General features: G+C 35.2%; 1 protein-coding gene across 4 annotated transcripts in view; it reads right to left on the bottom strand.

Annotated features, from left to right (window-relative positions):
• Positions 1-21,485, bottom strand: part of DNAJC10 (DnaJ heat shock protein family (Hsp40) member C10) — a 59,203-nt gene extending 37,718 nt beyond the window's left edge. For 2 of the 4 annotated variants that reach the window (XM_003907689.3, XM_009182565.2), the window contains exons 1-11: positions 21,234-21,485; positions 20,649-20,705; positions 19,450-19,799; positions 17,593-17,755; positions 15,790-15,840; positions 8,559-8,641; positions 8,224-8,355; positions 6,975-7,068; positions 5,814-5,891; positions 4,324-4,367; positions 514-651 (exon numbers count right to left, since the gene is read on the bottom strand). In XM_003907689.3, the coding sequence (XP_003907738.2) occupies positions 514-651; positions 4,324-4,367; positions 5,814-5,891; positions 6,975-7,068; positions 8,224-8,355; positions 8,559-8,641; positions 15,790-15,840; positions 17,593-17,755; positions 19,450-19,653 (987 nt within the window). In that variant the 5' untranslated portion in view covers positions 19,654-19,799; positions 20,649-20,705; positions 21,234-21,485. Of the gene's footprint in view, positions 1-513; positions 652-4,323; positions 4,368-5,813; positions 5,892-6,974; positions 7,069-8,223; positions 8,356-8,558; positions 8,642-15,789; positions 15,841-17,592; positions 17,756-19,449; positions 19,800-20,263; positions 20,376-20,648; positions 20,706-21,233 lie in introns of those variants that run through there. The other 2 variants (XM_009182567.2, XM_009182566.3) reach the window with 2 other exon arrangements.
• Positions 21,486-21,780: the final 295 nt, after the last annotated feature.

Below are 21,780 nucleotides of genomic sequence, written 5' to 3'. Positions count from 1 at the left end.
TGGTGGGTGCCTGTAATCCCAGCTACTCAGGAGGGTGAGGCAGAAGAATCACTTGAACCTGGGAGGCAGAGGTTGCACTGAGCTGAGATTGTGTCACCGCACTACAGAGTGGGTGACAAGAGCGAGACTCCGTCTCAAAAAAGAGAAAATAAACAATTAAATCAAAAACAATGAAAACTCATGGTATAAATGCTCTTTCATATAACCTAGGAATGTACTCCATACTTTTGCGGTTTAAAAATATAATGGTTTTAAATGTAAGGTAATTTTAAATGTAAAGATGTAATGACTTTAAATGAAATGTAATCTTCAGCTTAAAAATAATCCTTAAATTTTATAATCTGAAGCATGTATTAAAAAGAATCTCAGAAATTAAATATCTGTTCTAAATAAGGGTTCCACAAGATAATATAAATTGTTCATTTCTTTGCTCACTGCTTACAAAAATAATGTATTATTTTTGAGTGCATTTGTATATTATATGTAAAGGAATTAGTTTAAAGTGATTCATACCAAAATGCTGTTTTTCTCTCTGTTATTTAAAGTGGCTCCAGGAGGAAAATAAGCAGTAGTACTTGTTGTAATATCTAAGCTTTTACAAAGGTTATCCTGGGTGACACAGTCCATCCATCCTACATTAACAAGACCATCCTAAAATGGAAAAGAAACAGAAAACAAACCATGTTGTAAATAGGAGGCAAAAAGTTAAAGGGATTTAGAGCTTTACTCAGCTAAAAACACAATTTTTCTACCACAAAATTAAAACTTCATGCCTTAGTTCTACAGCAAAGTTAAGTAGATTTCTAATATTATTAGAAATATTGGAAAGTAGACAATATTTCCAATATTATAAATTACTTAATAAATTTAGAAATATTAAGTGCAAAAAATGGTACTTAGTAACTTGAGAAATGTTTTTTCCCTAATAGTAGAAATCTACTTTTTATAATTCTTTCTACGAATCCACAAAAAACTACATTTACAATTTTTATAGAAAGTGAGCTGTCCAATAGTCTTTCAGGTTAAAGAAAATAAACCAAACTACTGTTTAAGACTTTTCATTATGGCTATCCTTTTAATAATTATACAGTTTATGAGACATTCTCTGTATGTGTCTATAATGTGCATTTAAATTAGTATCTTCCCAGTTTTCATCTACAGCAGCTAAGCTAATCCTTTAGTGAGCTCCAAAATCCTATATGAAAAGTACATTTCTCAGAACCTTAAGTTACTGAAAAAATTTTTTGGACTGGGCAAGTTAGTAAACAAATAGAGTTCTAACATACATTCAACTGGGATCTTGGAAAGATAAGGGAGAATAAGACAGAAACAAGTGAAATAACAGCTGACAGGTTTCCACAACTGATGAAAGATACTAACACAGCTATAGTAATAAAGAAGTCCAGTTAATCTCAATCAGTATAAATAAGAAACTCAGACCTATGTACATCATAATGAAACTTCAGAAAAATCACAAACAATTAAAAGCTAAGAAAGAATAGATCTTGATGTAGGTGGTATTACATGGGAGCATATATATGTAAAAATTAAGTTGTACACTTAAGATGTATTCACTTAACTGCATTTAAGATAGAACTTAGAAAAAGTATTTGATTAAAATATGTAACAGCAAAGTTTCAGCGGTAGTAAAATAATTTGTTTAGTACTCTTGCGTTAGGTAACAAATGAGTAAGTCAGGATACATGTACAAAATTTCTAGGGTACCCATTAAATGAACAATAAAAGAATGGGTAACTAAAGATCTAGTAGAGATGGGAAATGAAATTTTAAAAATCACTTGATTAATCCAAAAGAAGCAAAAAGGAAAAAGGACAAGAAAACAGGTAGGACAGATATAAAACTAACAAGATGGTAAGTATAAAGCCAACTATGTCAGGAATAATATTAAATATAAATGGACTAAAATAAAGAATGGCAACTAGATAAATACAAAACCTAATTACATGCTGATTGCAGGCTAATAAATATAAGGATACAGTAAGGCTGACAGTAAAAAATGGAAAAATGCCAACATTAAACAAAAGAAAGCTGGTGTAGCTATATTAGTATCAGTCAAGGTAGACTTGGAGGCAAAAGGCATGAAAGGAGATAAAGAGGGTTATTTCATCAGGTTAGAGATTCAAATCACCAAGAAAACATACAATTCTAAATTAATATCTACCTAATAACAAAGCACCAAAATGAATAAAAATTGACAGAAAACAAAGGAAATAGAAATATCCACAAAGTAGTAGAGGATATTAAGACACTTCTCTGTTATTGATAGAATAGGCAGACAATAAAATTATTAAGATCTAGAGGATTTGATCAACATAGCTAACAAATTGGACCCAACTGATTTTATAGAAATGTGCACCTGTGAATTACAGGATTCATTTTCAAATGCACATGCAACATTTTATAAAAATTTACCACATATTGGGCCATGAAAAAAGGCCTAACTACTTAAAAAAACTGAATCCATGTTCATTATCCACGGTAGAATTAAGCTAGCCAAAAAATAACAACAGTACTTTTAAAAATACCCTTTATGATTGGGAACAAAAAATACAGAATCTGTGATTCAAAGAGAAATAAAAATGGAAGATTAAAATATATTTTGAACTGCTAATCAAAATACTACATATATCAAAATAGAAGATGTACCTAAAGTTGTACTAATTTACAATCTAAATTCATATATTAGAAAGGAAAGCCTGAAGATGAATGAACTAATCATTCAAGAACAGCAAATTAAATCATAAAAAAGTTGAGGGAAGGAAATACAGTACTTAAGTCAATGAAATAAAGAAACGTGCAGTAAAAAAAAAAAAATCAATAAAGCTAAAACTTGAGACTTTGAAAAGACTTATAAAGCTTAAAAAACCTCTCCTTGGACAGAATAAGAATAAAAACAGATGACACACACACAAAAAATATGATCAGAAAGTAAGAAAGAACATCACTATAGATACTACAGATATAAAAAAATAGGATATTATGTACAATTTTTATAGCAATACATTTAGACATTTGGTAGAAAGAATGAAGTCTTAGAAAAACAGAATTTACCAAATAGAGGAAGTAGAAAATCAATCAATCAATCAATCAATCAATCAAGAGAGATCGGAGAAAAGTCTATAAAAACAGATTCAAAGACAACTCCAGGCCCAGATGGTTTCCTGATAAATTCTACCAAAAAAAAATTCTTTTTGAGAAAGAAAGAACACCAGTTGTACAGAAACTGTTTCCAAAGAAGAGAAAAAAAGAGAATACTTTCCAACACATTTAAAGGCCAGCCTAACTTTGATGCTAAAAGCGCACAGACTTTACTGAAAAGGAAAAATATAGGCCGATCACTCCGATCACCAAATATTAAAAAAAACAAAGATACTAATGCTCAGTCCTCACCCTCAAATATTTTGATTTAATTGATCTGAGGGACCTGGTTTTGTTTTTTTATTATTTTTAAAATCTCCTCAGGTGATTCTAATGTGTAGTGTTGAAAAACTAAAGGCCTAGGCATAGGGTGAAATAAGGAAAGGGAATGAAACAAAAGCATACTAAGTTAGTGATTTTATTATCAAATAAAACAGAATTTGTGTAAAAAAATCCATAATGCACAAAGAGAAATAAATAGCTGCCAAAGGATATAATGTTCATACTGCTGCGAACAATATGTCAAAATATGTAAAGGAAGAACTGACAGAAATGTAAGAGAGAAATCAATGATTGAAAGTAGAGATTTTAATACATCCCTTTTAGAAATTACAGATCATGCAGTCCAAAAATAAATAACATGATTAATAAATCTGATCTAATAAATACAGTATTATACCTAACTTAGAAGATATTATTATATTCAAGCTCACAAAGAATTTCCACAATTTTCACAACTGACAAAGTGTCAAGCCACAAAGCCACAAAGGGTATTTCAAAGGTGTTAAAAAATTAACATCACTCAGACTACTTCCAAGCCATTAACATGAGAGTGAAATAAATTTTAAAATGACTAAAAAAGAAAACAAAAAATAAAGTTTGGAAATGACAAAAACACTAACATGTAACTTTAGTTGAAGAGGAATTTATAAATTGCAGAATAATTAAAAAGTAAATGACACTTAGAATTAATACATCAAAATTTATTGAACGTAGCTAATTATTCAGAAAAAAACACATAGCTATGAATACAGTCATCAGAAAATAAGATTACAAATAGGTGAGTTAAATGTTCAAGAAACAAGGGAAGAAAACGTTTCAAATCAATTTCTAAATGTGTTTCTTTACATGGTGATATAATTTTACAAAATGATTGATGCTTACCAACATGCCACTAAGCCTGAGTCGTGTCTGTGAAGTCAAACAATCTGGGGACAAAAAAACCTTATGAGGCAGTTTTACCTTTATGAAGCCTAATGAAAATACTTGTATTTGCCTTTCCCCCAAATTACCATGTTCATTCGAAGGCAATTAATTGAGCTGGACTCCATGGAAATCCTTCTACTTACTTACACACACACACACACACACACACACACATTCTCTCTCTCTCTCTCTCTCCCTCGCTCCCTCACTCTCTCTCTCACATTCTTTCATTCTCTCCCTTTAATTTCTAGGATTTCTAGCTACAGAGGAAAAGAGTAATTTTCTCTCTTTAGGATAATACTCTCAATCTCTCCTCCTATCAACAATCCCTTTTACCCAAGAGATCTCATAATTGGGGGAAAATAAAATGTAACAGATATTTGATAAAAGTATGTAAAGGATCCTCAAAATACAATAAAATCTTTAAATAGTGCCTTCACTATTTTTATGAAAGTTCTGTAAACATGAACACTAGAATACAATGAGAGAAGATTTAGAAGAAAGAGAGCTATAGCATCACAGAGCCTACAAAGACAGGGAAAAGCAATTTACCTGAGGTGAGAAGTAAAAGAATCTCAGGGAGTGTAAGAAGTTTTGTTCTTGATGAACAGAAATTTGGGCAATAGGCCAAAATGAGACAAAATCCCTTGGTGATTAGTTAAGTTTAAGGCTGATGTTCTGCTGCAAGGCAGTGTCTTCCTAGCATAGGACTTACAGGATGGGGTAATGGGTTGATTTTAGTTAAAAGGCAGTATCTTTTCGATATAGTAGCATGAAGGCTGAGAGATGAAATGTGGGGAAAAGACTCATGTTGGGATTAAATACATGCAAATACATTGAGTTACAATATTTTGTTATCTTGGACCAATTTTTAACCAACCACACTGAACAGTTACAGTTTGTGGCTTGCTATGCAGAGTACTGAATTTTCAACATAATTTATTCAAGGAAAGGTTCCTAGAAGAAGCTGTCATCTTCAAATATATAATTGTATGAGGCAAATCTATGTATGTTTAAGAGATATATATATAAGCATGAAGCAAAGTCCGTATTTCCAAAAAATTATTATTTTGGGATGGGTTAGAGCTGTAAACAACTTGTTATTTTTGCAAATTGTTAAATAACATCTGTGGCTACCTGAAGGTACAATTTATCATGAGTCTATTTAAGCTGAAAAACTGGTCCACTGAACATAAGAACATTCAAAAATGAATTACATTAAAAAATTGAATGTAAAATTACATTAAAAAATACATTAAAAAATGAATAATAACCTCATGTGTAAAATAATGAAAAAGGCAAATATTCATTAAGAAAAACAATTGCAATCTTGGGCATACACTGTAGTTTCAACTACTTAATAATTAATTATAGTAGCATACTTAAAACTGTCACTGAAAATTTAAATGTCATGTTCTCTTCATTCCAGCAAAATTAAAAAATATTACCTCCTCCTTTTGAACAAAAAGTGATCAGCCAGCCAATACCAGCAGCAAAAGCAGTTTGTATGGAGTTAACAAAATTTCCTTAAAAAAAAAAAAAAAAGCAAATTCTGATCACCTATTACTCCTTTACTAATGGAAACAGTCTTCTAAGTAATTTTTCCTCTCTAATCCCACTCTCTTTTAATCCACTCTGAGTTTTACCAGTTATCTTTCCAAAGATACTCTTGAGTATGACAAATTCCTTCAATGGCTCTCCAATTTTTCATCATATAAAACCTAAATTCATTATTTCATTAAGAAAAAAACTCAAATTGGCAAGTTAGGCCCCTGTGACTTGAGCATTGTCTACCTATTCAGCCAGCTATATTGTATTTCTCCATAGCACTTGATCCTATTATTCATCTTTTTGTCAGATTCATGAAGTATTGCCAGTTCCCCAAATACACAGTGATCTCCTAAGGTTTCCTATTCATTTTCATGACAGATTAGAAATGACTTCTTTCAAGAAGTATTTTCTAACTCTCTTTTCCCCAACTGGGTTGTTTTACATATGTTATGCTTCCTTAAGCTCTATAACAATAGTTACTATATTGCATTTTAATTGTTTACTAATGTTTTCCTCACTAATGAAGTCACTGATGGCAAGGATTATGTATTTTACTACTGCAGCCCTACTATTTAATAGTTTCTGACATGTAACTTTACTCAACGAATAAAATGAACATCTTGAGCCACGAATACTATTATTTCCTGGATAGCTTAATCTGCCTAAAGGCAGTTAATGAGTTAAAAGCCTAAGATTAGAAGCATTTTTAAACTTTAAACAGAATAGGTTTGAATTTACTGACTGAAAAGCATACTTAAAAAGCCAATGAAACACTTGTATCACAAAATATTTAGTTGCACTTTGAGAGAAGTCTTTTTACCCTAGCCCTCTCTCATATCCATTTCCCATATCTCAACAGTTTCAGTTTCTGTACAAATCTAACTAGTTTGTTAAATTCAGCGGAGTTCAGAGTGAATGACACAATTCACTTCTAAGAAACATGGAAAAGACACTTTAAAATTTCAATACTATGACCAAAATGTTAATATTGCCATTAAAAACAAAATACTAATTTCAAAATACCCTGAAAATCAAGCAAATTAAGAAAATAAAATTACCTGTCCAAAGTTCTGTCACTGTACTTCTAACATGCTGCATTGCAAAACTCACTAAACTCTCCTTTGATCTGTCTCCATGATATTTCACTGGGGCCTATTGGTTTTTGGAAGAAGAGAAACATCTTTTACTTTTTCTTTTAAAAACTCAGTAAAAATAATACCATAGAGTTTGATTTTTATATTTTCTTGAATAATGCAGCAAAGTTCTATTTCTCAATAGCAGAATGTATTTCCAAATGATATCCTGATGATCTTGACAGTACAGATTCTATGGAAGATATTTTAATAATACCATCTATAATGGTTTCAGTTTCATCACTGGAAACTAAGGAAAAAGATATCAGAGCTTTACATTCAATGAAACAATACTTGTAAAATACTTTGTAAACTAGCAAATACAATATATTGTATAAATTATGTTCCTTAAGACAGAAACTGAAATTGGCAAACATTTAATTTTAAAATATAGCAAAGTCAATGGTGTTTGGCTGGGCACCGTGGCTCACGCCTTTAAACCCAGCACTCTGGGAGGCTGAGGTGGGCAGATCACCTGAGGTCAGGAGTTCAAGACCAGCCTGGCCAACGTCTCTACTAAAAATACAAAAATTAGCCAGGCATAGGAGCGGGTGCCTGTAGTCCCAGCTACTCGGGAGGCTGAGGCAGAATTGCCTGAACCCAGGAGGCAGAGGCTGCAGTGAGCCGAGATCACACCCTTGCACTCCAGCCTGGGCAACAGAGTGAGACTCCGTCTCAAAACAAAAACAAAAACACAAAGAAATGGTGTTTAAAAATATTCAGGCCAGGCGCAGTGGCTCATGCCTGTAATCCCAGCACTTTGGAAGGCCGAGGCGGGCGGATCATGAAGTCAGGAGATAGAGACCGTCCTGGCTAACACAGTGAAACCCCATCTCTACTAAAAATACAAAAAATTAGCCGGGCGAGGTGGCGGGCGCCTGTAGTCCCAGCTACTTGGGAGGCTGAGGCAGAAGAATGGCGTGAACATGGGAAGTGGAGCTTGCAGTGAGCCGAGATCGACCAGTGCACTCCAGCCTGGGTGACAGAGCGAGAATGTCTCAAAAAAAAAAAAACAAAACCATAATCCAAAATGTTTATCATCACAGAAGACCAGTGAGATGGCACCTAAAACAAGACTTAAAATGTTCTGCAAATTCCACATACTGTATTTTCTCTAGTATTTAACTTGTCATAATGTTTCACAAATTTAAAAAAGGCTAACTTTATCCCTTACCATTCCAGACCGAAAAATGAGGAGACTGGGATAGCTGTTGACTCCTTTCATTCGGCAAAGCATTCTATCATCACCACAGTTAACAGCTCCAATTCGAAGTAACCCATCCACTTCTTTAGCAAAGTCTCTCCACTATGAGAGAAAAAGAAAACATATTTTTCTGATGAGACCACTTTTCTTCCCTTGAACACACTCTAAGCTATACATTTTTAAACCAGACGTTTGAAAGTATTTGATAATTATTTTTGATAACTACTATTCATAGAAAAAAAATTCTAACACATAAATTGCAGATTAGAAATAAAACTAGTAATGGGGATGTGAAAAATACGTACTGTGGGAGCTAAATCATGGCAGTGTGAACAGCCTGGGGAGTAAAAGTTTACAAACCACAGTTCTCCAGAATTAACAGCAGCATCTAAAAATAAATAAAATGGAAACAATTTAGAATTATTTATTAAAGGTTCATGCATGTTTCAGTTAACTTTTTGTGGAGATCAGAATTTTTAAAAAAAGTCATAAAATTTTCATACTGTCTTTCTCATTTTCTGTGCAATTTTTTTCTATATCTTCTACATAAATGACATTCTTAAAAAATTAAAAAAATTTTTTTCCACGAGAAACATTTTCAAATCTCAAACCAATGGTAACTTTTTAAGAAAACTCTCCTATGCCCATACTTGAAAAAGCAGCAGCCTCAAACTGCAAGATAAATATGGCCATAAAGTTCTAAAAAGTGACAGCACAAGAAACAGCAGCCAAACCTCACAGAAGAGTATGTGTGCACTAGAGAAATAAAGAAGACAAATAGAGTGACTGAGATTTAAGCTCTTCTATTATATGCAGCATAGGTTAAGTAGGTTTAGTCAATTCTGACAGCTACTTTAAACTCTGAAAGAATAAGAGACTTACATAATATAGTAAGGATTGTGGTGGGGATTAAATTTAATCTAAGCCCTAAATAAGACATTACCGAGGCCGGGCGCAGTGGCTCACTCCTGTAATCCTAGCACTTTGGGAGGCTGAGGCAGGCGGATCACACGGTCAGAGATCTGCACCATCCCACAATACAGTGAAACCCTGCCTCTACTAAAAATACACAAAAATTAGCTGGGCGTGGTGGCGGGCGCCTGTGGTCCCAGCTACTTGGGAGGCTGAGGCAGGAGAATGGCCTGGGCCCAGGAGGCGGAGCTTGCAGTGAGCCGAGATCGCAGCCACTGCACTCCAGCCTGGGCAACAGAGCAAGACTACGTCTCAAAAAAAAAAAAAAAAAAAAAAAAAAAAAAAAAAAAAAAAAAGACATTACCTTGGAAAATCATTTTGTTTGAAAAGGTTGAGGGTTTTTTTTTTTTTTTTAAACAATTCAAAACATTAATACATATTTGCTAAAATTACAGATTTGAACGACGTATATCTAGCTAATAGTATATTTTACATTATTATCTGTAAAATGACCTGATGCAAGTTACAAATTTTACTCATTTAAAAAATTTAACATTGTAAAATGTACTTTCACATTCAAGACAAAAAGGCAAGGATAATTTGCTTTGGGTTAAAGGATTGCCATATAATTTCATGTTAAAATTTGTTATTTTAAAATAAAAATTTCAGAAATGACTGTAACACATTAAATCACACATGGTATTCTAAATATGTGCAACTAATTCAGGCTAATTAGAAATAGGTGCAGGACTCAGGGTTCACCTACATTTCAAGTATGAGACAGACCTGTGGGAAAACAGTTAATCTGTACATTACAGGCAAGGTGTATAATTCAGAACTATCGGCTGTTCTTTGGCAGTGTTTTCAAAGTCTGGCAAATGACCGTTCTATAGAGGTGGTGGAAAAAATTGCCATATTGGTTTAGACCACAAGCCAGCACAAATTTAAGTAAAAATAGTAACAGAATTAATGCAAACTTTAATGAAAGAAGGGATTATCTTATCAGCTATAAACAAGTAATGAGGTATTTTTATATAAAAATAGAAAGCAATAATTACACAAGGTATTACTGTTCATAAGTCTTAAATAAAAATATGCTGTAAAACAAATTTGAATGGTATTTGACATAAAACCTTGCTAGTAGTGAAAATGTCTCCTACCCTGCTAACAGGCATACCTCAGATATTGCAGGTTTGTTTCCAAATCACAACATAGCTGGTATCGCTATAAAGGAGTCACACATATTTTCTGGTTTTCCAGTGCATAAAAAAATTATATTTACACTATACTATAATCTATTTTGTAAGAGCATTATGTTTAACAACAACAACAACGACAAAATGTACATACCTTAATTAAAAAATAGGCTGGGCACAGTGGCTCATGCTTGTCATCCTAGCATTTTGGGAGGCTGAGGCAGAAGGATCATTTGAGCCCAGGAGTTTTGAGACTAGCCTGGGCAACACAGCACGACCCTGTCTCTACAAAAACAGCTGGGCATGGTGGCACGTGCCTGCAGTCTCAGCTAGTCGGGAGACTGAGGTGGCAGGATCGCTTCAGCCCAGGCTTGGGTTCAAGGCTCTGGTGAGCTATTACCCTGCTGCTGAACTCTCCAGCTGGGATGACAAAGTGAGACCCTATCTCTTAAAAAAAAAAAAAAAAACTCAAACCAAGGAACAAAAAATAACTTTATTGGTAAAAAATGGTAACATTAACAGTCATTTGAGCCTTTCAGCAAGTCATGCATGTCATGATGTTGATAGGTGCTGACTGATCATGGTGGTGGTGAAGGTTGGGGTGGCTGTGGCAATTTCTTAAAATGAGATGACAAAGAAGTTTGCCACATTGACTGACGTTTCCTTTCCTGAAAGATTTTCTCTGAAGCATGCAATGCTGTTTGATAGCATTTGACCCACAGAACTTCTTTCAAAATTGGAGTCAAAATTGGCCTCAAACACCCTGTTGCTGCTTTATCAACCAAGTTTATGTAATATTCTAAATCCTTTGTTGTCTTATCAACATTGTTTACAGGACCTTCACCAGGAGTAAGTTACATCTCAGGAAACCACTTTCTCTGCTCATCCGTAAGAGGCAACTCCTCACCGCCCCACGTTTCATAATGAGATTGCAGTAATTCAGTCACATAATCAGGCTCCAGTTCTCTTGCTATTTCTATCACATCTGCAGTTACTTCCTCCACTGAAGCCTTGAACCCCTCAAAGTCATCCATGAAGGCTGGAATGACTTTCCTCCCAACGCCTGTAACACTGATATTTTGACCTCCTTCCATGAATCACAGATGTTCTTAATGACACTAGAATGACAACTCCTTTCTAGAAGGTTTCCAATTTACTTTGCCTGGATCCATCAGAGGAATCACTATCTATGGCAGGTAGAGTCTTGTGAAATGTATTTCTTAAAGAGTATGACTTGAAAGTGGAAATTACTCCTTGATCTACGGGCTGCAGAATGGATACTGTGTTAACAGGCATGGAAGAAAACATTATGCTCTTTGTACATTTCCATCAGAGCTCTTGACAGGCGCACTGTCAATGAGCACTAATATTTTCAAAGAAATCTTTTTTTCTGTGTAGTATGTCTCAACAGAAAGCTTAAAATATTCATAAAATAATGTGCTGTCATCCAGGCTTTGTTGTTACATTTACAGAGCAGAGCTGATTTAGCCTAATTCTTAATGGTTTTTCGTAAAATGAGCACTGGTTTCAACTTAAGGTTACCAACTGCACTGGCCCCTAACAAGAGTCAGCCCATCCTTTGAAGCTTGGCATTGACTTCTCTCTAGCTATGAAAGTCCCAGATAGCATCTTCTTCCAATGGAAGGCTGTCTCATTTACACTTGAGAATTTGTTGTTTAGTATAGCCATCTTCATCAATGATCTTAGGTAGATCTTCTGGAAAACTTGCTGCAGCTTCTATGTCAGCACTTGCTGCTTCATCTTGTATTTTGATGTTATGGAGATGGCTAGTTTCTTTAAACCTCATGAACCAATCTCTTCTAGCTTCAAACTTTTTTCTGCAGCTTCCTCATCTCTCTCAGCCTCTATAAAATTGGAAAGAATTAGGCCTTTCTTTGGTTAGGCTTTTGCTAAGGGGATGTTGTGGATGATCTCATCTACCCAGACCACTAAGACATTCTCCATGTTAGCAATATGGCTGTTTTGTGTTCTTATCATTAGTGTGTTCACTGGAGTAGCACGTTTACTTTCTACGTTGCATTTATAAATTTAACTAGCAAAAGAGGCCTTTTAGCCTATCTTGGGTTTTGATATGCCTCCCTCACTAAGATTAATCATTTCTAGCTTCCGATTTAAAATCAGAGACATGCATCTCTTCCACTTGAACATTTAGAGGTCACTGTAGTTATTAATTGGCTTAATTTCAGTAATGTTTTATCTCAGGGAGTAGGGAGGCCCAAGAATAGGGAGAGAAAAGGGAGAGGGAAGAGGGAGCAGTCAGAATAGACACAAACATTAAGTCTGCCATCCTATGGGCACACTCCAAAACGATTACAATAGTAACATCAAAGATCACTGACTGCAGATCATCGTAACAGACAGAATAATAGTGAAAAAGTTTGGATACCAAAATGTAACACAGAGACATGAAGTGAGCACATGCTATTGGAAACATGTTGAGCTGACAGACTTGCTTGATATAGGGTTTTGCTAAAAACCTTCAATTTGTAAAAAAAAAAAAGAAAGAAAAAGGCATTATCTATGAAGTGCAATAAAGCAAAGTCTAATAAAATGAGGTACACTTGTATTTTGTCTTCATGGAGCACTTCTCATATTTGCTGAGGTCCCACTGATTGCTGAGTAATAAGAATAAAGTTAAAATATTTTTCATACTGTATCATCACAGCTCAACGGGATGTTGTGCATAACAGTGACCCAGAACAGAATTACTACATTTCAAAATGCAACGTTCCACTTCTAAACTATACAACTAGAGGTATTGTCTGTTAAAATACATAAAACTATAGTTAATAGCTTCTGTTAGGAAAGTAAAGTGTAATTACTTCGCCTGTAACGTACAGATGAAGTGTTTTCCCACAGGTCTATGTTATACTTGAAATGTAGGTGAACACTGAGTCCTGCACCTGTTTCTAATTAGTCTGAATTAATTGCACATATTTAGAATACCATGTATGATTTAATGTGTTACAGTCATTTCTGAAATTTTTATTTTAAAATAACTAATAACTAATTTTAACATGGAATTATATGGAAATCCTTTAACCCAAAGCAAATTATCCTTGCCTTTTTATCTTGAATGTGAAAGCTCATTTTTACCATGTTAAATTTTTTAAGTGAGTAAAATTTGTAACTTGCATCAGGTCATTTTACAGATAAAATATAAAATGTACCATTGGCTAGATACTACATGTTGTTCAAATCTATAATTTTAGCAAATATTTATTAATGTTTTGAATTGTTAAAAAAAAAACTCAATCTTTTCAAACAAAATGATTTTCCAAGGTAATGTCTTACTTAGGCCTTAGATTAAATTTAATCCCTACAATCCTTACTATATTATGTAGGTCTCTTATTTTATTCTTTCAGAGTTTAAAGTAGCTGTCAGAATTGACTTAACCTACTTAACCTATGCTAAATATAATAGAAGAGCTTAGAAGGCATTTGCTTGTTGACTTTCTAGAGAGTCAGAAATGATACCATCTGCTTAGCAGAAAAATGCCTGGGAAAGCTTCACTAGAGGGTCCTTCTCTATCACAACAATGCTCCTGCTCATTCCTCTCATCAAGCAAGGTTAATTATTTATGAATTATCTCTGAAGTTTTGTGGCTGCAATTTATCTTGAACTACCATTTAGAGTTCTATATGAACTATTAGCAGTTCTTAAGCTTTTCTGCATAGTGACACATCTGAAAAAGCATGAACCCATATACAACTATCAGTGAAGTCTCATTCTAGGTAGACTCATGGATTAGTAAGTTTGCAAGTTTTGTTCAGTTCCTCTACCTGTAATTCCAGTGTTTTCTAACTCACTGGTTCACAAACCACTTACTGATGTGATGTATTGGGAGATGAGAGACAGTAAAAACCACACAGGAACAGGTATAGGTTTATATAACTCACACAACAGATATGATTCTACCAGCCTGTGACATGAGCATTAATTCTATTAACAATCCAAATGAATCAAATTGTCTTATTTTATTTGCAGAATATAGGAAAGATATATTTTTCTATTCACTTAGAACATGTTCAAGTGTTTGTGTAGACGGCTTTTGACAAAGTAACACATTGAACAGCTATTTTGTATGTGGAGCTTACCAGCATGATGTAGAAATTAAGATTAAAATGCCACCCTTGGCCAGGCGTGGTGTCTCATGCCTGTAATCCTGGCACTTTGGGAGGCCAAGGTGGGTGGATTGCCTGAAGTCAGGAGTTCGAGACCAGCCTGGCCAACATGGTGAAACCATGTCTCTACTAAAAATACAAAAATTAGGTGGGCATGGTAGCGGGCACCTGTAATCCCAGCTACTCGGGAGGCTGAGGCAGGAGAACCGCTTGAACCCGGGGGGCAGAGGTTACAGTGAGCCAAGTTTGTGCCACTGTGCTCTGGTCTGGGCGACAAAGCAAGACTCCATCTCAAAAAAACAAACAAAAATAACAAAAAAAAGCCACCCTTGCTTAGAAGGAACAAACTGTATATAATCAAGTGGCTGTAATAAATTTTTAATGATAATAATATATGAAAAACATTATATAGATTTATATGTATTTTTTGTGACTGGTAGGCTACTTTAGTTTTCTTTTTTTTTGTGGTGCCATCATGGCTCACGGCAACCTCCGACTCCCAGATTCACGCGATTCTTGTGCCTCAGCCTCCCTAGTAGCTGGGATTATAGGTGGGTGCCACCACACCCAGCTAATTTTTGTATTTTTAGTAGAGATGGGTTTTCCCCATGTTGGGCAGGCTGGTTTCTAACTCCTGATCGCAAGTGATCCGCCCGCCTTGGCCTCCCAAAGTGCTGGGATTACAGGTGTACGCCACTGCGCCCGTCTGTATTTTAGTTTTCCAAATTAAATGCAATTGTGACAGAGTAATATAAAATTGAAATTTGAAGTATAATTTATTGTTTTGAAGTATAAAAAATAAACCTATTATTACTGTACAAAGGGATGAAAGTATAAGAATCTATTCTGGTATACAATTTTCTTAAATGCAATGGAAAATGCAGAACTGTATTTTTATGGGCATTTCACACAAGTTGCCAATCAAATTAAATCTACTTCCAAAATAACTATACCTTTATCAAAAACTCTAAAATCAAAAAGCTCTAAGAAATTTTGCTGTAAGTTTGTAGCAAGCTCATTTGGCATCCAAACCTGATCTGAACTGATTTTTACATTTCTTTTATTTAGTATATACTTACACATTTTGCTACAGAAATATTAATGTTTTTATTATGGTACACTTCCCCACATTCTGCTAGAAATATTTAATATACAGTATATTACATTATTACTGTTCGAAAATCCAAAAGATTTCTAAATTTCAAACATATATATCCCCAAGAGTTTCAGATGAGATCGAACTTGTATTAAGTTTCATAAAACCTTAAGCCCACAAACTTACCAAATTCTCTTCTTTCCAATGTTATGATTTCAGGATCATCATCATAAATACCTAATTTTAAAAGTATATAAAAATTATAAAATCAAAACTTCACTATATAAATTGCCACATAAAAATAGATTACTCATTTTAATCATCAAAAAAAATCAAACTACTATATTAAATCTCAAACTTAGAGAATATGCAACAACCTAAGTGGAAAAAAAGTAAATAATACTATCAATATATTTAGGGTGATCTAAAGATACTAGAATTTTGATACAGACTCTCATAGGTGTGTGTGTGGTAGTTCCTAATATTCACATAATTTCATCTCCATAGAAAAAATTTTATAAATTATTATGGTTTTAAAAATAATTAGATTCAGGGAGGTGCAAAAATATAGACTCTTGTGTACTTTTTACTCACCTTCCTTTAATGGTGACATGTTAATTAGCTACAGTATAATATCAAAAACCAGGAAATTGAGAGTGGTATACTGTTAACTAGACTACAGACCTCATTCAATTTTCATATTATACGGTTTTTAATACATGGTATCATGTTAGAATATCTTCTGCTAAAAAGTTTGGAATATTTGCAGAGGCAGACACAAATATTTAGTAAATATAACTTTTTTAGGCTTTGTGGGATGTATGGCTTCTGTCACAACTTCTCAACTCTGCTCTCAAAGTGTGAAAGAAGTCATATATATTATGTAAACAAATGAATGTAATTGCATTCCAATAAAACTTTATTTATAAAAGCAAATGGCAAGCCAGATTTGGCCTATGAAACGCAGTCTGCTAACTCTTGATATAGACTATCAAGGTGTAGAGAATATACTTGAAAATACTATTTTGAAAAGAAAATTTATATTTACTAAAAGCAAATCCTCCAGATATAAATTTAAAATACTGTGTGTTTACATTCTTTCTTCCTTGGTTCCTTTACTTTGTTTCCTCCTTCCACCTTATTTTTTCCTTCATGTTTAAGAAAAAGAACACCTTTCGTCCTTCTCATATGCAACTTTTATTGATAATGTTTCAAGGTATTGACCTTAATGTCAACCGAAGGCCAAAGCACCTTAAAACATCAATAAGGGTTCCATATGAGAAGGATGGCATTTCTATTGAAGAGATCATTATTAAACTTAAAGTTTAGCCTTTCTTGGAAAATATGATGCTCTAAAATATATTGAAAGAAATATTATTTAATACTAAAAAATACTGAAAGAAATATTTAACTACCCCAAATGCAAATATATAGTCATACATCACTTACTAACGGGGACATATTCTGAGAAATATGTGGTTAGGGAATTTTGTTGTTGCAAAGACATCACACAGTGTACTTACACAAACCTAGATAGCATATCTTACTACACACCTAGGCTACAAACCTGTACAGCATGTTACTGCTGAATACTGTAGGCAACTGTAACACAATGGTAAGTATCTTTGTATTTAAACATAGAAAAGGTACAGTAAAAATATGGTATTATAATTTCATGGGACCAATTTCCTACATACAGTCCATTGCTAAGTGAAATGTCATTATGCAGTCCATGAATGCATATTTTTTATTAAATAACAATCCTTATTTTAAAAGTATTTAACAAGATTTGACCAATACAACTTCGTATCTGTACAGATCATCTCTGTATACCCACTGACTTTCCTTTTAAATTTCACTCCCACAGCAAATTAAAAGGAGCTAATCAAAGTGACACATACTAAATATATAACCTAAGTGGTGAAACAGAATTCACTTTTCTTTTACTCAGATAAAAAACATTTCATAAGTAATATCGTATCACCTTACCAAAATCATAACGATAATAGTTCCAGCTTTCATACTGGCCACCTTGATTATCCTCAAGTCCCTTTTCTCCATATTTGTCATACTTTTTCCGTAGATCTTCATCTTTGAGTACTTCATATGCTCTATTTATTTTTAAAAAATCACCATGTGCATTTGGGTTATTCTGTTAAAAAAGACATAATACAATTATTTCAGATACACAATCCAAGTTTCCTTTAAAAAATATATGTAAGTTTAATTAATCTAGTGACTTCTGGGAGACCACATACCAACATGAGGAGGGGTAATACAACATGACATGAGTTACCATGGGTTGAAATGAAGTATTTTTTGAGAAACTATAATCTTCAATAAAAAAAAAAGTAAGAAAAGTAATGAAATAATAATTGACTCTTCAAAAGGCTGACAGATGTTATCAGACCATGTAAGTTATTTTTCCTAAAAAATGCAGCTGAGTGAAACTAATAAGCCTGTTGAAACTCTTAATTTCATATTTATTACTCCTATAACAATTATAAATCAATACATTTATAGGTTATTTTTCTATTTAAGGCAAAATCAACTTATTAAAAAAGGATGTGCCCCAATCCATCAAATAATTACATAAAAGCCAATATCAGAAAACACCCCAAAACTGATTCCAGTACTTTGGGAGGCCGAGGAGGGTGGATCATTTGAGGTCAGGAGATCGAGACCAGCCTGGCCAACATGGTGAGATCCCCGTTTCTACCAAAAACACAAAAACTAGCTGGGCAGTAGTGACGCACGACTGTAATCCCAGCTACCTGGGAGGGTGAAGCAGGGGAATCGCTTAAACCTGGGAGGCAGAAGTTGCAGTAAGCCGAGATGGCCTCACTGTACTCCAGTCTGGCCAAGAGAGTGAGAACCTGTCTCAAAAAAAAAAAAAAAAAGAAAACAATCCAAAATTGGATTGGAAATGTTTCTTCCTTGTTACTGTGTTTCATAAAATTTGTCTCTGAAGGATGCTTTCATTTAAATAATACTTGGATGATAGAAGGTCTACTATCTTATATGGAAACTTAAAATCATTATTTGACATTTTAAAGAAATTTAAAAAAAAATCTTAAATGTGGATCTCAGGAAAAGATAATCAACTAAAGAAGAGTTTTAAAGAAATATTGTTTCTCTTGCTTAGCTTTATGCAATGAAATAAAATAATCCTATTTTAAAACTTCTACCTAGAAAAGAGAAAATTATAACTATATCTTCTCCTTGTTCATGATGGACGCTAAATCTCATTAAGACATAACCAACTAATTACAAAAACACCATAAAAATTAAAATGAATTTAGTTTTGAAAGATTTACGTTATTGGTACATAAATATTTATGACTGGCATTATATTCAGCTGCTCTCAAGTATTAATTTATAAAACTTTCTAACTGGTTTGTGGACTTGTGCATGGAAGAAAATAGTCAAAGTTAAAACATGCTATTATTAGCTATTACTTCTATTTTTAGCAAGTCATACCCTCTTGAGTTTTAAAAAAATATTTTTTGCAACTGTTCTAAAATACTTGATCTTAACCTACTTTAATAAGAAAACTACTTCAACTACTTCATGGATATTATCGTTTGTTTTGGGGTTAATGTCTTCAACAGAATTGTTGGAAATTCGTCCACAAATTAAGAGGGAACTGAATTTTTGGTACTGACATTCCTAAATAATCCAAAATAATCCATAACATTTCGGTGCTTTTGTTTCTAGCATACAAGTTGAATTATAATTTTGACATGTGATTATTCTTAAGCATTTGATCATTTAAAGCGATTTAAATAAATATCAAAATGTACCAAAAATAAAATCAAATATTTTTAAAAACAAACATTTATCTACCGGGTTTTTATCAGGATGTAACTTCAATGCCAATTTCTTGAAAGCTTGTCTTATTTCTCTGCTACTTGCAGTTTTGGATACTCCAAGTAAACTGTAAAAATCCTGATCGGTGCCCACTAAAATGGCCATATACACTATCAGAAAACAGAGAATGATCCTTTTCAAGTCTCTGATATAGTCATCTTTATTTAACCAGACTCCCATTCTCTTTCTTATGCAAGTTCTGATTTAAGTGAACATTAGGATTCACTGCTGGTTCCAGTTGATGTAATATGCAAATTTGAGAACGTCTGTCCACATTACTTCAAGGGTGAATCAAGCATCACAAATCTGTCCCCAAAAACATTAATCTAAGAAAGAAAAGCAGGCAGTTAAAATACATTTTGAACTAAACAATAACAGCACAATTTATTTATCAAAGAACATGGTCAGCAATACAATCTCCATTAAATGGCAAATCAGTGTGAATGCCCCACGTTCTTTCTACATTCATGTAGTTAGATTTGTGAAATCACTGAAGATAGCAGATAAAAGGTCATGAGTGGTAGTAACTAGCTAGAACACACACACTCAGCAATTTATACATGGAGAAAAGACCTCTGACGAGCACCAGAACACAAAGGTGGCAATAAGCTACATGTCCTTCCTCTTTCTACTCAGTTTTAGCTTTGCCTTTAATAGTTCTTCCTCTTAGCTACTTCTTTACCCCCTAAAGCTGTCTAATTTTCATTTTCAGCAGAATTCACTTGTAGGAAATGTCCTTGTGAGGGACTAGAAGGAAATACAGGGTTCTTTACTTTTCATATAACCCTACCAGAAATGGCAGTGAAGTACATTGTTATAATAGACAATCTACACAGCAGTCGATCTTTTTCCCGGAGTTTTCTCAGAAAGTGCTTATATTGAATTTAAGCAGAGGCCACTTTCTAAAAAGAGTAGAAAAATAATTGTAAGTTACCAGTGTAATTTTGTTGCAAAGTTCATGTTTGGTGTAAGTAAAAACAAAAAACAAAAAGAGAAGGGAATAGGTTAGACATACTCTCTGCAGGGCAAAAACCATCATTACTTCTTCATATCACATTTCAACCACTATATTTTAGTTCCAAAGATCTCCTAATGCTTTGAAAAATCTAACTCTCCTTGCACTTCATTTCTGTTTTTCATCTAATCCTAAATGTCTATTTTTAAATTCTCTTTACCTGTGAGTGATCTTCAGTTCATTTCTAATACTTCCTTTTCATTCCACAAAAATATACCTTTGAAAAATATAATGATGTAGAGATTAACAAGTATCCAAACAAGAAAACAACCATCAGAAAAAGAGAGGTCATAGTCTCAATCAACCCTTTGGGATAAGATGTTTCTCGCCCAGGGGTTGTTCTTAGCGTCGGGGTGACCGAACAGCCCTTGGCCCGAGCTACTGGGCAGGTGGAAGCGCCAGGTAAATGCAAGGCTAAAGCTTTAGCGCTGCCATCACTGCGAAGTGGGACAGGGGAGACGGGAAAAGATGGAGACACGGGGGAACAGGGCTGTCAGGAGTCGCTGGTGTCTGAAGTCTCAGGTCGAACTCAGGCAGAAAGTGTAAGCGAGAGGGAACCACTGGGCAGAGGAAGGGTGGTGTGGATAACAGTGAGGAGGAAGGTGGGGAGCGAGACCACAATACCCAGGTCATAGGAGCGCAGAGGAAGGGGGGTTCAGGCGCTCAGCCATTCCGCCCCTCCCTGACCGGAGGGCCCCGGCCACCACCGGCTCCAGCAAAGCCCTGGCCCCGGGCCCATGCCCACCTTGCCATCGCGGGGTCGCTTCCTGCAGCTACTCCCCCATCCTCAAACCCTGGCGGCGGACCCCGCCTGGCCGAGCCCAAGCACCGCGTGCGGGAGAGAAGCACACGCACTCTCCGACGGCCCAGCCGCGGCGCACGGGCCGGGGAAGGTCCAGCCACACCGGCCACTACTGGCGCGCGGCCGGCACCGGTCAGCTCCTCACGCGCCGGTGTCCAAGGCGAGTCGGGGCGGGGCCTGGCGCGGAGCATTGTGGGAAAGGCGTGGAGGACGCTGCCTGGGAGACCCGCTGCGGGCCTAGCCGGCGCGGCGGCGGCGGTGGGTTGGAGAGGGCGGTGTAAGTTTAGGTTGACGTGGCCGTGTGCGCGGGATCCGGCTCCGGCTCCGGCTCCAACCCGGAGCTGAGGGAAGTGCCCTGGTCAAGCCGCCCGCGCCCTCTCACCAATGCGGCTGGCGCCTGCCTCGGGCGGGGAGGGTGGATGGCGAATCCCGCCTCTTCCTGCTTCCGTTGCCAGGGTGACGGGGAAACCCGGAGGGCGGGATTTGGGGT

This window comes from Papio anubis, chromosome 10 (genome assembly GCF_008728515.1).
Source record: "Papio anubis isolate 15944 chromosome 10, Panubis1.0, whole genome shotgun sequence".
NCBI lineage: Eukaryota > Metazoa > Chordata > Mammalia > Primates > Cercopithecidae > Papio > Papio anubis.
The sequence above is the reverse complement of the archived record's forward strand: the minus strand, read 5'-3'. Positions and strand labels throughout refer to the sequence as shown.